The sequence below is a fragment of the Macrotis lagotis genome, chromosome 2 (genome assembly GCF_037893015.1).
Source record: "Macrotis lagotis isolate mMagLag1 chromosome 2, bilby.v1.9.chrom.fasta, whole genome shotgun sequence".
Lineage (NCBI taxonomy): Eukaryota > Metazoa > Chordata > Mammalia > Peramelemorphia > Peramelidae > Macrotis > Macrotis lagotis.
Window position 1 is genome coordinate 11,901,670 of NC_133659.1, and position 13,704 is coordinate 11,915,373.

Below are 13,704 nucleotides of genomic sequence, written 5' to 3' on the forward strand. Positions count from 1 at the left end.
ACTCTCATCTACTGCCAGATCTCTTATTAGTGGGTAGTTATGGGTATAATTCAGATCAAAAGAAAGTTGTTAATGGGTGACCTATTCTCATGATTTTGTATAAAGCTTAAGGCATCTTTGTCAGACTCACCTTATAAGCTCTGGTGTGGGTGTTGAGCGTCGGGGTCTTGCTACCTCTTCATCTGTGGAACGTGACAACATAGGTTTAAGTAATTTTATCTTCTTCCACTGGGGCTTCATAAATGAGCTAGATTATATATACATACAAGTCTGAGCTCCAACTGGATACATACAAAATCATTGCACATTCAAACAGTGATCAGTGCTCGAGTGTGAGAGAGCACCTTTGGTCCATTCACGCATGTTACATTCAGATATGATTGGTCATATGCAGCCCCCAAAGAGAAGACTCCCCTTTGTCAGTGGTTTAGCAGATGAGTTTGTTCATCAATTGTTTTCCTTCAAGAGCTGCTAAGTCAGAGTGTAACTTCTGCCCTTCCTCGGCTGAGGTACCAAGAAAACAGGAAACCGAAGATAGCACTCATTCGGTTTGTATTATCCAGTCTGTACCCATCACTCTAGGGGAATCCATTTATAGACTTTATCCCATTCCATCTTTCTGATTAACGGGTCTCACCACTACAAGACTAGGAAATCTGTTCAGTTCTGCTCACCTCCATCTCTCTTCCCATTGTGAGATCTATTTTACCTATTTCAGGATCTAAATGTCTATAGAGCCGGACCAGTAGGGAAGCAGATTGCCCAAAGCATTAGTACCCACAGAAATACCCAGCCACATTGGTTGGGAGAATTTAGACATGGGCAGCATAAATCCCACAGGAGCTTCCTGGCATTGAATTCCTCTGCTGCAAAGGCAGAGAAGTGAGCGCTGTGGAGGCTTCAGAAATTGAGCCTGGGTTCAGATTTCAAACACACTCAGACACACACATATACTCACACACACATGCACACATACAGAGGACTCTCAGGAAGGTATTCCTTGGACAGGATGTCCTCTGGATCTGGAATCTGAGCCATACTTACTGGATAAGTTCCTTTTAATTGCACCCTAGAATTAGAAACAGATACTATAAGGATTAGGATCACATATAATATTTGGCAATAATAGGCACATTTCTGTCATTTCAATTAAATTAGACAAAGCAGCAAAAGCAAAACAGTAAAAATGGATTTCACTTGAAACTGAGCTCAAACTGCGTATTGCACAGCAGGATCATAAACTCACATGTACACACAGAAATCTGTTTTATATTTAATATAGTTAGTTAAAAAAAGAAAAAGGAGAAAGAAAGGAAGGAAAAAGAGGAAGAGAAGGGAAGAAGAAAAGAGGAAAAGAAGGAATAAGGGAAAAAGGGAGGAGGGGAGAGAAAGAAGGAAGTGAGAGAGGGAAGGAAGCAGGAAACAAAGAAGAAAAGAAAGCAAGAAAAAAGAAAAGAAAAAATTAAGTGAAAGAATTTTGAGCCAAATAAATCTATTATCTGGGTAAGACTGATACTTTGATTTGCTTTGATTGTTAAACCAATCATCAATGATCACTGGACATAAGATCATTAATCATTTCTGTTAAAAACCTTCCATTTCCTAAGAAACTCAAAACTGGACCAACATGACCCCTACCCCCCCCCCCCACATTACTGTCCATGTTTGAAAAGTCTATTCTAGATGAAGGATCTCGTTTGATTTGGGATAATCTCTGTTGGATTGTTTCCTTCTGTAGAACATAAGTGCCCTGAAGACAAGGACTGTTTTCAATATTGTTTCTGTTTCTTCAGTCAAAGCCCAGTGCTAGCATGTGTTTACTAAGGGCTTGTGGCAATAAATATAATTCTCCAACCTAGCCCTTTGGGGTAGAGAACTATCTGGCATTCCATTTGACGGGCTCTCTGGGAAGCCTTCTCAGCTCTGAACTATCTGCCTCTCTTGTCTTGTTTGCTGCAACAAAAAATAATAGCCTTCGGAAAACAATGATTTTGGTTGAAGCCTTGTCCCCAGGAGCCCCTCTGGAGGAAAAATAAGTCACCAAGTCATTATTAGCCATTAACACCAAAGCTTGTATTTAATGTAGTTGATGAGATCCTGAGCAAAGTGAGGAGAAAATAGGACACTGAACAAATGCATTTTGATTGGTGGTGAAGGAAAGGAAAGGGTTAGTGTGTGTTTATGTGTTTGTGTATGTGTGTTTGGCCATGGGGGGGTATGGCTGCCTTGAACTGCTGGAAAGCAACATAAGGATAGTACAATCCTGAGGGCTCTATTATGGGATTGCTAAAGAAGAAAGAGCATCCTAGGAATGATAGGCAGAAGAAAATAAAATATATTTTTCTTTTACAACTTAGCCTGAGGGTCTCCCTCATATTTAATTATGAGTTGTGTGTCCATGATCTCTGGGGAACTTATTATATCTTTTGGTACAGCCATCTGGAAAAATTACTTGCACCACTAATACAAGACATTCTTATAAAAACAAAGCATTGACAGGACTCCTTCTATGAGGAATCCTCCTTCCTTCCTACTTTCTAAGATGTGGTTTAGACAGTAGATATCATTTTGCTTCAAGGTGTGGTTAGAGCAAACAATTTGATTTCAACAGAATTTATAAAAAATCTTGCCTTAAATTCCTTTAAGTGAAGCTTATTCCTAGAAGGGGGAACATTTAATTCATCCAATCAAATTAACCTTCTGGATTTCTCTGTCATTTTTTGGTCATTCTAGAGCCTTGAGCCCATTTCTCATCTGACAAGTCAAACCTAAAAAGGGTTATGACTGTTGTAGATCAGAGGACTGAAAGAAACAGACTGTTGACCAGGAAACAGAGTTTTTTTATTTTATTTTATTTTGTTTTATTTTATTTTAATTTTTTAGGTTTTTGCAAGGCCAATGGGGTTAAGTGGCTTGCCCAAGGTCACACAGCTAGGTAATTATTCAGTGTCTGAGGTCAGATTTGAACTCAGGTACTCCCGACTCCAGGGTCCATTCTCTATCCACTGCACCTAGCTGCCCCCGGAACAGTTTTTAGCCTGTACTACTTTCTCATTTTCTATCCCAGGTAGGTATATCATATGGTTAATGAGTTACCAAAGGACATGAAGCAGCTCATCAGAATGCTGGGACAAGCAATAACCCTTCTACATCAGTGAGGTTAAGTTCCCTGTCATAGAATTCTAGATTTTCAGAGTTGAAAGGACCCTCAGAAATCATATATGGTTCAATCCATGCTTGAAAGGAATACCATTGGCCTCTAGACTGCATCTCTTCCCCCCTTCCTTAGAATTTGGGTGCCCCTTAAGCTTGGCATATTATAGGCACTAAATATTACTTGTCATCTTTCTGGTTGAAGTCTATTTTTCAAGCTTAATAAATTCTCTTTGTTTCATCCATTGCAGAAATTTTTATTTTTTTTAAATATAATCTGCCTTTCTTTTTTCCAACTCACAATATCCTCGAAACTGCCCCAAATCTAAAATTCCTGTTGAAATTTTTTCCCATTCCTAGTTTCCCTCTTTGATATAAGTGTTTACTGTGGAACATCAGCAAAGGGAAAAAAACAACACCCTGGGATAGCCCTATTGAATTCAATCACATTTACTAAGTCCCACATTGTGGTAGATGCTGGGACTCTCGAAAGTAGTTCATGAGAGCAACAAAAGGAAGGTTTTTCTGGACTACCCACGCAACATAAGCTACAAGACAGATATGGTTACCCCCAAAACCAATGCTATCCTAGTCTGTATGGAGATGGAGTGCCCAGGACCGGAAGGCAGAGGGGGTCATCTTATTCTGCTCTACTTTGATTGAAGATTAACTAAAGGAAATGAGAAAATTTAGCCCCCAAAAGTCAAGAGTCATGGGGACACATGACATCTGTCTTCAGGTATTGTAAAGGTTCTCATGTGACAAAAAAATGAATTAGATGTGTTCTTCATGATCCAAGAGGGAAAAACTAAGACTAACTGGGGGAGGGTACTGGAAAACATATTTTTGGTGCAAAATAAGTAAACATTTCCAATTTCGATGGCTCAGAAAATGCTTTGGCAGACAGGGGACTCCCAGTCACAGAAGGTCTGAAGGAGTGGAGTTTGGGGAAATGAACTTTTCTTGGACATTTTGTAGTTGAGCTTTTTTGGGGGGACTGGGACTAGGCAGATAAATTCTGAGGTCTCTTTCTACTCTGAAATTCTTGGATCCAGGAACTCCCATTTATGTGTATGGAACACAGAACCCATAGAGAAGAAGCCTTCTCTGACGCTTTGTCCCAGTGGGACTTTAGAAAAGTTATAACTTCTGGGTTTCAGTTTCCTCATTTGTCAAATTGGGGGTTTGGACTAGTTGACCTAGGAATTCTCCTGTCCAGTTCTTGAGCTTTGAATCACCATGAAAACCTGGTTCTTCTTCAAGTCATCTGTTGAATGATGCTTGAATATAATTGGTAGGGAGATACTGAAAGACTCGACAGCTATATGCTAAGTCATCAGCCTTACTTTGTCCTCCAGAGCCATCTGGTTCCAGTGGCCAGATATGAGTCAGGATGACTGGAGATGGTCTTGAATGTGTAAAATATTTAAGTATGTTAACCATGAATGTACATGCACAACTTTTACTAGCTTGTTTATCGTCATGGGAAGGGGAAAGAGAAGGAAGGATAGTAAAAATATGGAATTTATCAATTTGCAAATGGATGAATGTTGAGAAAAATTATCATTGCATGTAATTGGAAAAGTAAAATAAAATTTAAATGTAAAGACAAAAAGAGCAATAATAAGGGACCTGACAAGTGAAAAGATAAAAAAAAGGCTGTGTTCCTAGACATATGGACAGAAATGGAATTCTATGAAATTAAATTAAAAAAATCCAGTTTGAAGTTTGTCAATTGGTATTTTATCTCTTCTTATCCACAGGAGACATGACTTTTTTGGATATTTTGATTGTCACTGAATTTGGAATTGAGATTTTACCCCCCCCCACTTTAAATGGCAATTTTCAATGGTCAAATTTCACATTTAAATATTGGACTGAGGTAATTCCCAATTTGGCTAATCAATCCCTCAGTAATAGAACATATGGTTCTGGTTCTAGTCCTGGGAAAACCATAAGGGTTAAATAGGAATCTGCTAACCATGCAGACAGAGTAGTGCCCGTTTCTAAGAAAAATCCACTCACTGATTGACATAGATTGAATATGGTTTTTGTGAGAAGCTTTCTGCCTCCTTAGAGTAATCAACAGATTGATTGGAGTCATTTGAAGCTAAACAAAGACATTTCTGTCTGTTCATGATGAGAAGAATTCATCATGTCCTCTCAGTTCCTAATTTTTGCCTGGTTATGCTTCAGACTCACTAATGAGATTTGACTGTCAAAATTTAATAAAAACACTGGAGTGATAGAAGGGGAGAAGAGCATGTGAATCCAAAGCCCACCTGAATTCAAAGCCCACCTGCCACTTCCTAGACTTGTGACCTTTGGCAAGACACTTAACCTCTTTGGGCCTCAGTTTCCTCTTCTGTCAAATGAGAGGGTTGGTTGAAATGAATCCCGGAGGTCCCTTCCTTCCTATCCATGCCTCTGGGAGCACATTCTTCCTTAAAAAATTTTAAAGTCATGTTCATATATTCTTTTTTGTTTGTTTGTTTGTTTTTCAAGGCAGTGGGGTTAAGTGACTTGTCCAAGATTACACAGCTGGGTAATTATTAAGTGTCTAAATTCAGATTTGAACTCAGGTCCTCCTAGTTGCCCCCCCCCCCCATATTCCTATACATAGAAGTGCAGAGATTCTATCCCAAGGGGAGGGTCTCATGTTTAGACAATTGTTATCAAGAAAAACAACAGATTTCTTCATTGTAATCTTGACTCGTTTCCTTCCCCTCCCTTTCCCCCAGTCCCACACCCTCCGACCCATAGCCTACACACATTTGGGCTTATCTCCCAATGGCTAGAAGGGGGTTTGATTAGAAGTCTTGTCTTCTAATCGGAGATATTAAGAAATACCCAGGGTCATTTTCAGGGAGGAACTGCAGTTGATCTGACAGGGCTAAATCTCCCAGGAGTCTCAGGGGAGGCTCTTATGACCTACTTAAAGGATAACAAACCTCCCCCAGTGCCTTTGCAGGAAGCTTTCATGTCCCATGCTAAGATTAAAAAAAAAGATGTGAGAATTCTTACCGGGCTGCGCCTCTGTGATCAGCAAAAGGGAAGAGAGAACAGATACCTGGTCAGAAAGTGACAGATCAGTAAACAGATTGGGGCAGTATCAAATTTCACTCAGTTCCCCAGTAGATCCCCATTGAGCAGACCCCTCCCTCCCCCAATGGAACTGTCCCAGGTCAGGGCACCATGGAGAAGTTTCTAGGTTTACAGCCAGATAGGGAATAAAGAGATTGGAGTGGACTTTGAGGGAGGCAATTCCTCTGACTTCAGTTAGAGGGGTACAGGGGGTTGAGGACCAAATGAGGACCAAGGAGGATGCTCTCTTACCAGATGGAGAGGCTTCCTGCTGATGCTGATGCTAACTAGTTGCTGAGCCCAGTTGCTTCCTACACCCACTGGAGGACCCACTGTAGGGTAGATATCTAATGACTCCTCCTTAGTTGGGCTCCAGTAAGAAGCTGGCTGAGAGGAGATAAGAGGGGTTGGATCCTACCAATCCAAGCCAGCATTTTATGTTATTATGAGTCTAGATTATTGGCTTTTGAGAATGGTGGGACAGTAGAGGACAGTAGCATGATGCAGCAGAAAGGACAGAGACTGAACCTGTTATTTCATTGGGATAGAGAACTCCATGGGGAAAAAATTCCCCTCTCCCAATGCAGGAGAGTCCCTTCTCTGCAACGGAGCCTTCCATAGGTTCATAAGAAGTAAGTGATTTGCCCAGGGTCATGTGGCCAGGATCTGTCAGAGAAGGGACTAGAATTAGAATCCAAAGGACTTTGGTCCTTGGGCAAATCGCTTACCTTGGGTGTGCTGCTTTCTCCTTCTGGGTCTCAGTTTCTTCTACAAAGTTACTGGGCTAAATAAGCAAGACCCCTTCCAGTTTTAAATGTAGCATCCTATAATCCTAAGGCCTCCTTAGACTCCCAGATTCAGAGCATGTGCAGTAATTAAAAAATAAATAACTTCTAATTCCCCCAGGGAGGAATATGAGAGCAAACCTTTAAAAAAAATGGAAGCTAAGACTAAGTTATGCTACATCTCCTTTTCTAGTATCCCAGAGATTTTGAGTTTGAGAGGAAACTGAGGATAATGGTAACTGTGGGCAGTTTACTCTTCTGCACTTGGTAAAAGGAGAATGCCCGACTATGGTAGAGGGGTGGCATTTCTTCCTGTAACTCCTCCACAGCTTTGGTCTGTGGCTCTCTCCTACAGTCTATCCCCTCTTTCTCTTTTTCTCCAAGGCCCATTTTGTTGAATGTTTGAAGCAAGAAGATAACAAGAGATGGGAATTATTGGCTGCTTAGAAGCCCCCTGCCACCTACTTGAGAAAGGATGAGCTATTCAGACCAGGGGCATTTACTAGTATCACAAAAATGGGGTGATACAGGGTCTATTATATCTCTAGAAGAACCAATGTCATCCAGGCTACAGATAGGTGTCTAGAGAAATCCTGAAGCCTGAGATAATCCAGGGCCATTGAGTCAATAGTATCTATGTACCACCTATTCTAATTCCACATGCATTTAAGAATCACTTCCTATGTGCAAGGCTTTCTGTAAGGAGATGAGGATACAAAGACAAATGAAAAATAGTCCCTGTCCTCGGGGAGCTTATTTGCTTTGCAACTATATGATTTAGGTTAAAATTTGCAACTATATGATTTATGTTAAACTCTTAAGATATAATTTTTCATATTTTAAGAGTTTAAATTATTTTTAAGATTCTTTTACTTGTACTCTTGATCCCATCTCCTCCCATTTCCTCCAGAATATTTCTCCCACTATCTCTCTCCCTTCTCTCTCCTCTCCTCTCTCCTTTTTGATCTTTCATAATCTATTGGCTCCATTCCTGCTACCTAGCAACATTTCCATATCTCCCCAGTCCTTAGAAAACCCTGACTTGATCCAATCATCCCAGCTCTCTATTGCCTGATCTCTCTCTTCCATTTATCAGATAAACTTCAGAAAGTCTTCTCCATGAGGTGCTTGCATTTCTCCTTCTCTCATAAGCTTCTAAACCCTTCTGCCATCTGGCTCCCAAGCCTCATTATTCATTATTATGAAACTACTCTCTCCAGAGTTACCAGTGATCTCTTAACTGTGAAACCTAATCCTCTTCCTGGCTTCTAAGCCCTCTGCCGTCTCACTTCCAAGCTCATAACTAAGGCTGCCCTCTTCCAAGTTAACTATTATCTCTTACTTTGCATCTCAAATAGCTTTTTTTCAGTTCTCATTCTTTCATAACTCTCAGAAGCGTTCAATAATGCTGCTCTCCACCTTAGCCTGGATACTTGCTCTTCCCTGGGCCTTTGTGACTGTCTTTTGGCTTCCTCCTCTTGTTACCTGGTGACTCATTTTTTTTTTAGGTTTTTTCCCAAGGCAATGGGGTTAAGTGGCTTGCCCAAGGCCACACAGCTAGGTAATTATTAAGTGTCTGAGACTGGATTTGAACCCAGGTACTCCTGACTCCAGGGCTGGTGTTTTATCCACTGTGCCACCTAGCCACCCCTCACTCATTTTCTTTACTGAATATTCTTCCAGGTCATGTCCACCTACAGTGTGTCCCACAGGGCGCTGTCCTTGGTCCTCTTCTCTTTTTTCCTCTATACTCTCCTGACAATCTCATCAGCTGCCATAGGCTCAACTTTGACTTTAGATTCTAGCTTGCTTGCTTCTTTAGCTCTTAGTATCTTCCTTCTAATCCCAAATCAGTCTGCATTTATTTTGCATATAAGCACTTTGAAGGTAAGGGCTGTTCTACTTTTATAACTCTATTTCCAGAACCTATTTCTTGGTGTGCAATTACTGAATGCTTGTTCCTGAAATTATTTATGATTCATATATATATATATATATATATATATATATATATATATATATATGTATGTGTGTGTGTGTGTGTGTGTGCGCCATCCTGCAGTCACCATATTGCTATTTATCCCTCATTTTTGAAGAGGACTGTGATGCTATGACATAGGAATGAATTGGATTTAAAGTGAGGGAGGGCTGTGCAAAGTCACCAGCAAGTCACTTAGCTGTTTGCCTCAGTTTCCTCATCTTCAAAAGGAACTGGAGAAGGAAATGTCCAACTACTACAGTATCTTTGCCAAAAAAAAAAAGACGCAAACCAACCCCTATGGGGTCATGAAAAAGTGGACCAAAAAAGTTCCCAAGTTCATTTGACCTTTGCTCAAAGATGTCAGTGACTGCTCTGGGAGGTCACTACCTCCCAAGACACAGTTTGGTGTTTCTCTCATTATAGGAAACACAATTTGCTTCTTTTCAATTTTCATCTACTATTTCTAGTCTAATCTCTCTCTCTCTCTCTCTCTCTCTCTCTCTCTCTCTCAGTATGATATTCTTTCAAGTAGTTAAGGATATGTAACATGTGTATCTCAAATGACAAATCTTCTGTCATTCTGATTAAACATCAAAAATTTGACTAATCGATCCTTTCATGACAGGAACCTGAGACCCTTCATCATCTCAGTTGCCTTTTCCCATATTATTATGCACATAATTCCAATGTTCTCTAAGAACTTAGAGGTCAGAAATGCCCTGACTAAAACAGAATTAGTTTGGCCAGAGCAGATGATAGTGGGGCTATCCTTACAACTTCTTATTTCTAGATACATTGCCTCCTTTATTGCCATCTTACATAGTATTAGCTTTTTTTTGGGCAGTCATATAATACTGTAGACTCATATCGAGCTTTCTGCTTCATCACGTCCCCTTTTCTTTTTCATATAAATGGTTATTGAGACAAATTTCTTCCATCTTTTACTTATGAAGTAGATTTTTTTAAACCTGAGAGTCTTTACATTTAGTCCTATTAAATTTCATCATCATCACCTCCCCGCCCCAATCATTGACAAGGGAACTTGAAAGTTTGATCAAATTGTGAAACAAGGAGATGGATAAAGGAAAATGCTTTGTAGTAATTTTCCAATCATTTCAACCATGACTGAGTCTTTGTGATTCCATTTGGGGTTTTCTTGGCGAAGGACCTCGAGCAGTTTGTCATTTCCTTCTCTAGCTCATTTAACAGATGATCAAACTAAGGTAAACAAGGGTAGGCAACTTGCCCAGGATCATACAACTAGTCAGTGTCTGAGGATGGATTAGGACTCAGGACTTTCTATCCAGTGTGCCACCTAGCTACCCTACAAAAGGAAAATAGAATCTTGCTTAAAGTCACATAAAAATAAAAGTTTGGAAAAATGTCTTGCTCTGAGGACAAGTAGTTCTGTTTCACAAATAAAGCAAAACCCATTATTTTCAGAAAGTTCTATCCAAATGTTAAGTTTGAGTCATGTGCAGTCGAATACAAATGACTCAAAGACACCATTGACAATTTCCATAAAATTATCAACTAGTCATATCCAATAGTCCACTCTATTGGACTATTTTTATTTTTATTTGTTGCCTTTCTCTGTATGTCCAACACTCAGCCCAGGGCACATAGTATGTGCATAATAAATTCTAAGTGACTAGGCTTATCTTTCTGTGGCACCTGGAATGGGACCTTGCATAGAGTAGGCACTCAATAGATACTTGGTAAATGAATATATAAGTGTCTTAGTATCCAAAGTGCACATTGTTAAGTTGCCTGTGATTAGAGAAAAAGTTACCGCCTCATCTTGACGAGGCTGTGATAACTCATCCCATTTCAATCAATAGTAAAAAATTGATGAGAAGTTTAATAAGCATCTTCCTCTTCCATTATCACATGTGATAATTAAACCCTCTCCTAATCTACAATTTGTTTTATTTAAATGCCTGTTCCTTATATACATCTGTATTATCACCAGGTTAGACTAGATGAGGTTTTAAAGAATCTAATTCATAGGCAACATTACTCAATTCATTATAATAACAATAGAATCTCAGAGTTTGTAGGGCTAGGGACTGCAGAGATCATGCCCAATACCTAACTCACCAAGAATTCCCCTCTACAATGTCTACCATGTAGTCATCTAGTCTTTGCATGAAGCCCCTGGTGAAGGTGAGTCCACCTCTCCCCTCAAGTCAGCCCGTTCCATCGTACTTGTGAACAGTAGGAAGTTTGTTCCTTCTATTAAACCTCCTCTTGACCTCCTAGTTCTTCTTACTGGAACCGAATGGAAGAAATCTAATCTCTCTTCTGTATGGATACATTAGCTAATAATTGAAGACAGTTATCATTTCCCCTTTCATTTTGAACTTATTTGCTTTATGTTAAATATCACCCTTTTCCCCCTCAAAATCCCATGTGTTGTGAATTAGAGACCATTCACCATTCATCATTCACCTCTTGCAGACACCCTTCACAGTATTAATAACCTTACTAAGACTCTTAAGATTTTACTGTCCAACTATGTCTATGTATAATAAGAGAGGTCATAGGTCAAAAAAAGAGAAAATAAAGGTGAATGTTGAATCTTACCGGACTTTTCCTCTAAAAGAGTAAGCATGGAAAGAAAGGGAAAAAAAAAGACACAAGGGATGAAATAAATTCCCTAAGAAGCAATTCAAAGTCAACAAAGTCTTTACACAAGGAAACCTCGAGAGAACGGCCAGTACACGCGCGACCTACAAAATGGTGGCAGGAGTCTCAACTAATATGAAGTTGATTGGGTCATGGGCAAGACTGTTCTCCTGCTACAGGGCTGAACACCATCTGCAGAGGGGATCAGATGCGTCCCTCCATATTTAAGGCTTTTGGAAACCATCCCCAAGGGGCATACTACTTCTGAAAACATTACAAAATTACAAAATAGGCACAGCCAATCTCCAAGGAATAAAGGAAAGAGGACTGGATTTGGAATTAGATGTCCTGGGTTCAGATTTTTTGCTCTGCTCTTTATTACCTTTAAGGTCCATGTTTTCTCTGTGTTCCTCAAAATTTCCCCCTGCAAAATGGTACTCTTTAAGTTTTTTCCAACTCTGCACAGTCAGTGTTTCTTTCCATGAACAAATAGAGCTAGGAAGGCCCAAGTATCCTATAGTATTTAGCTTGGGGAGATTCTCCAAATCTCCAGTTTGTAGAAGAAAATGTATCTCTGGAGAGGCTTAGGGAGGGCGAGAATAAGAATCAGTAAATGATATTAGGGCTGTTAAATCCCAAGGGCACTCTGCCGCACATCAGGATTCTCAGAGAGGGAAGTTTTCAAAGGAAGGGAGAAAGACAGGTGGATATTTGTGGCAGTATCCCAATTGTCCCTAACCCAGGAGATCTGACCTCAATTACAATGGCTCCCTCAGCAATACTCATTAAGAATTCAATTAGCTTTCAGTTTTATTATCAATATTTCCCCGTCCATTAGTGACCTTGGCTGAACAATCACAAAGGTATTAAAGATACGGCTCACATTAACTTCGATATGAGCAAGGATTGAAGCTATGCAAGTTCTCTTTCCTCAGTCCCCCTCCTTCTTCTCTTCCCCTCCTTTTCTTCCCTTTCTGCTCCTTCTCTTCTTTTCTTTCTTCACTTTTCTCCTTCCCTTTCTTTCTTCTCTTCTTTCCTCTTCTCTTCCCTCTTTTCTCCTCTTTCCTCCTCTCCCTTTCTTCTCTCCCCCTCTTCTTTATTTTCCTCCCTCTTCCCCTCCTGTTTTCTTTGCTTTTCTTCTTTTTCCTTCCTCTCTCAACTTATATAATTTATTTATTAATTCACATGTAAGCATAGATGAAAATTCTTAGAAATGAACATGAGTTATATCCCCACCTTATCAAACATAGGATGATTACCATTAATTAATTAGGCTGATCAGTTTTTTAAATGGCATAGGAAGAAGGGCCTCCTGTCAGTCCCTTGAGTTTTTCATTAAGCAGGTGTTAAACAAAGTCCTCCTCCTCCTTCTGAATCCCACAGAAGTGTTGCCTCTAGCATGGGAGGGAGGCCGAGGTGTGGGGGCCACATACTGGCTCTCTCTGATCTCTTGCCAAATGGAAAACATAGCAAGCACCTGCCTTGTAGCATGTCTATCTGGCATTGAATCAGGCCAGGTGTGGGCCAGGCCTGCTAGAAGCCCCACAGTTGACATACCAACACTAATTTATCTCTGGGCCCAGAAGCCCATTGGGAAGGAAACAAGAATAGAAAAATCAACTCAGCAAAACGAAGCATCAAGTCCCCCTTCCAATCCCCCATGAAAGAAAAGGCTAGATTTCTTTGTCCTAGAAGAAAAATGAGTAGAGGTTCAAAGTGAGGAAAGCTGTTGGCAAGGTTTCAGGTCAATTTAACTCATGAAGCATCTTTTAAGAGTCTTCTATTAGATACTATGCTAAACACTGGGGATGTGAAGAAAAGCCAGGGTCAAAGGGTTCCAATCTGCATTAGGGGATGGAGTTTCCTCGGAAGATTTCCTTGAGCCATGAAATCATGGCTCCAGAGGAATATATACAACAATAATTAATACTTATAATCATATCATCATTTTTGTGACAATAGTAATAGTTTCTGGTACTTTAAGATTGTACTCAAAATTTACAAAGCATTTTACATACATTATCTCATGAAAATTTCTAGAAGTCATGGACATTCTTAGATGAGAAATCCCTC

At 39.9% G+C, this 13,704-nt stretch overlaps 1 protein-coding gene across 1 annotated transcript in view; it reads right to left on the bottom strand.

The window, feature by feature from the left end:
* SGIP1 (SH3GL interacting endocytic adaptor 1) overlaps positions 1–13,704 on the bottom strand; it is a 244,580-nt gene that overhangs the window by 74,395 nt on the left and 156,481 nt on the right. Inside the window, exons 11-14 of the mRNA XM_074220587.1 lie at positions 11,590–11,601; positions 6,178–6,189; positions 1,045–1,069; positions 131–182 (exon numbers count right to left, since the gene is read on the bottom strand). Of these exons, the coding sequence (XP_074076688.1) occupies positions 131–182; positions 1,045–1,069; positions 6,178–6,189; positions 11,590–11,601 (101 nt within the window). The remainder of the gene's footprint in view (positions 1–130; positions 183–1,044; positions 1,070–6,177; positions 6,190–11,589; positions 11,602–13,704) is intronic.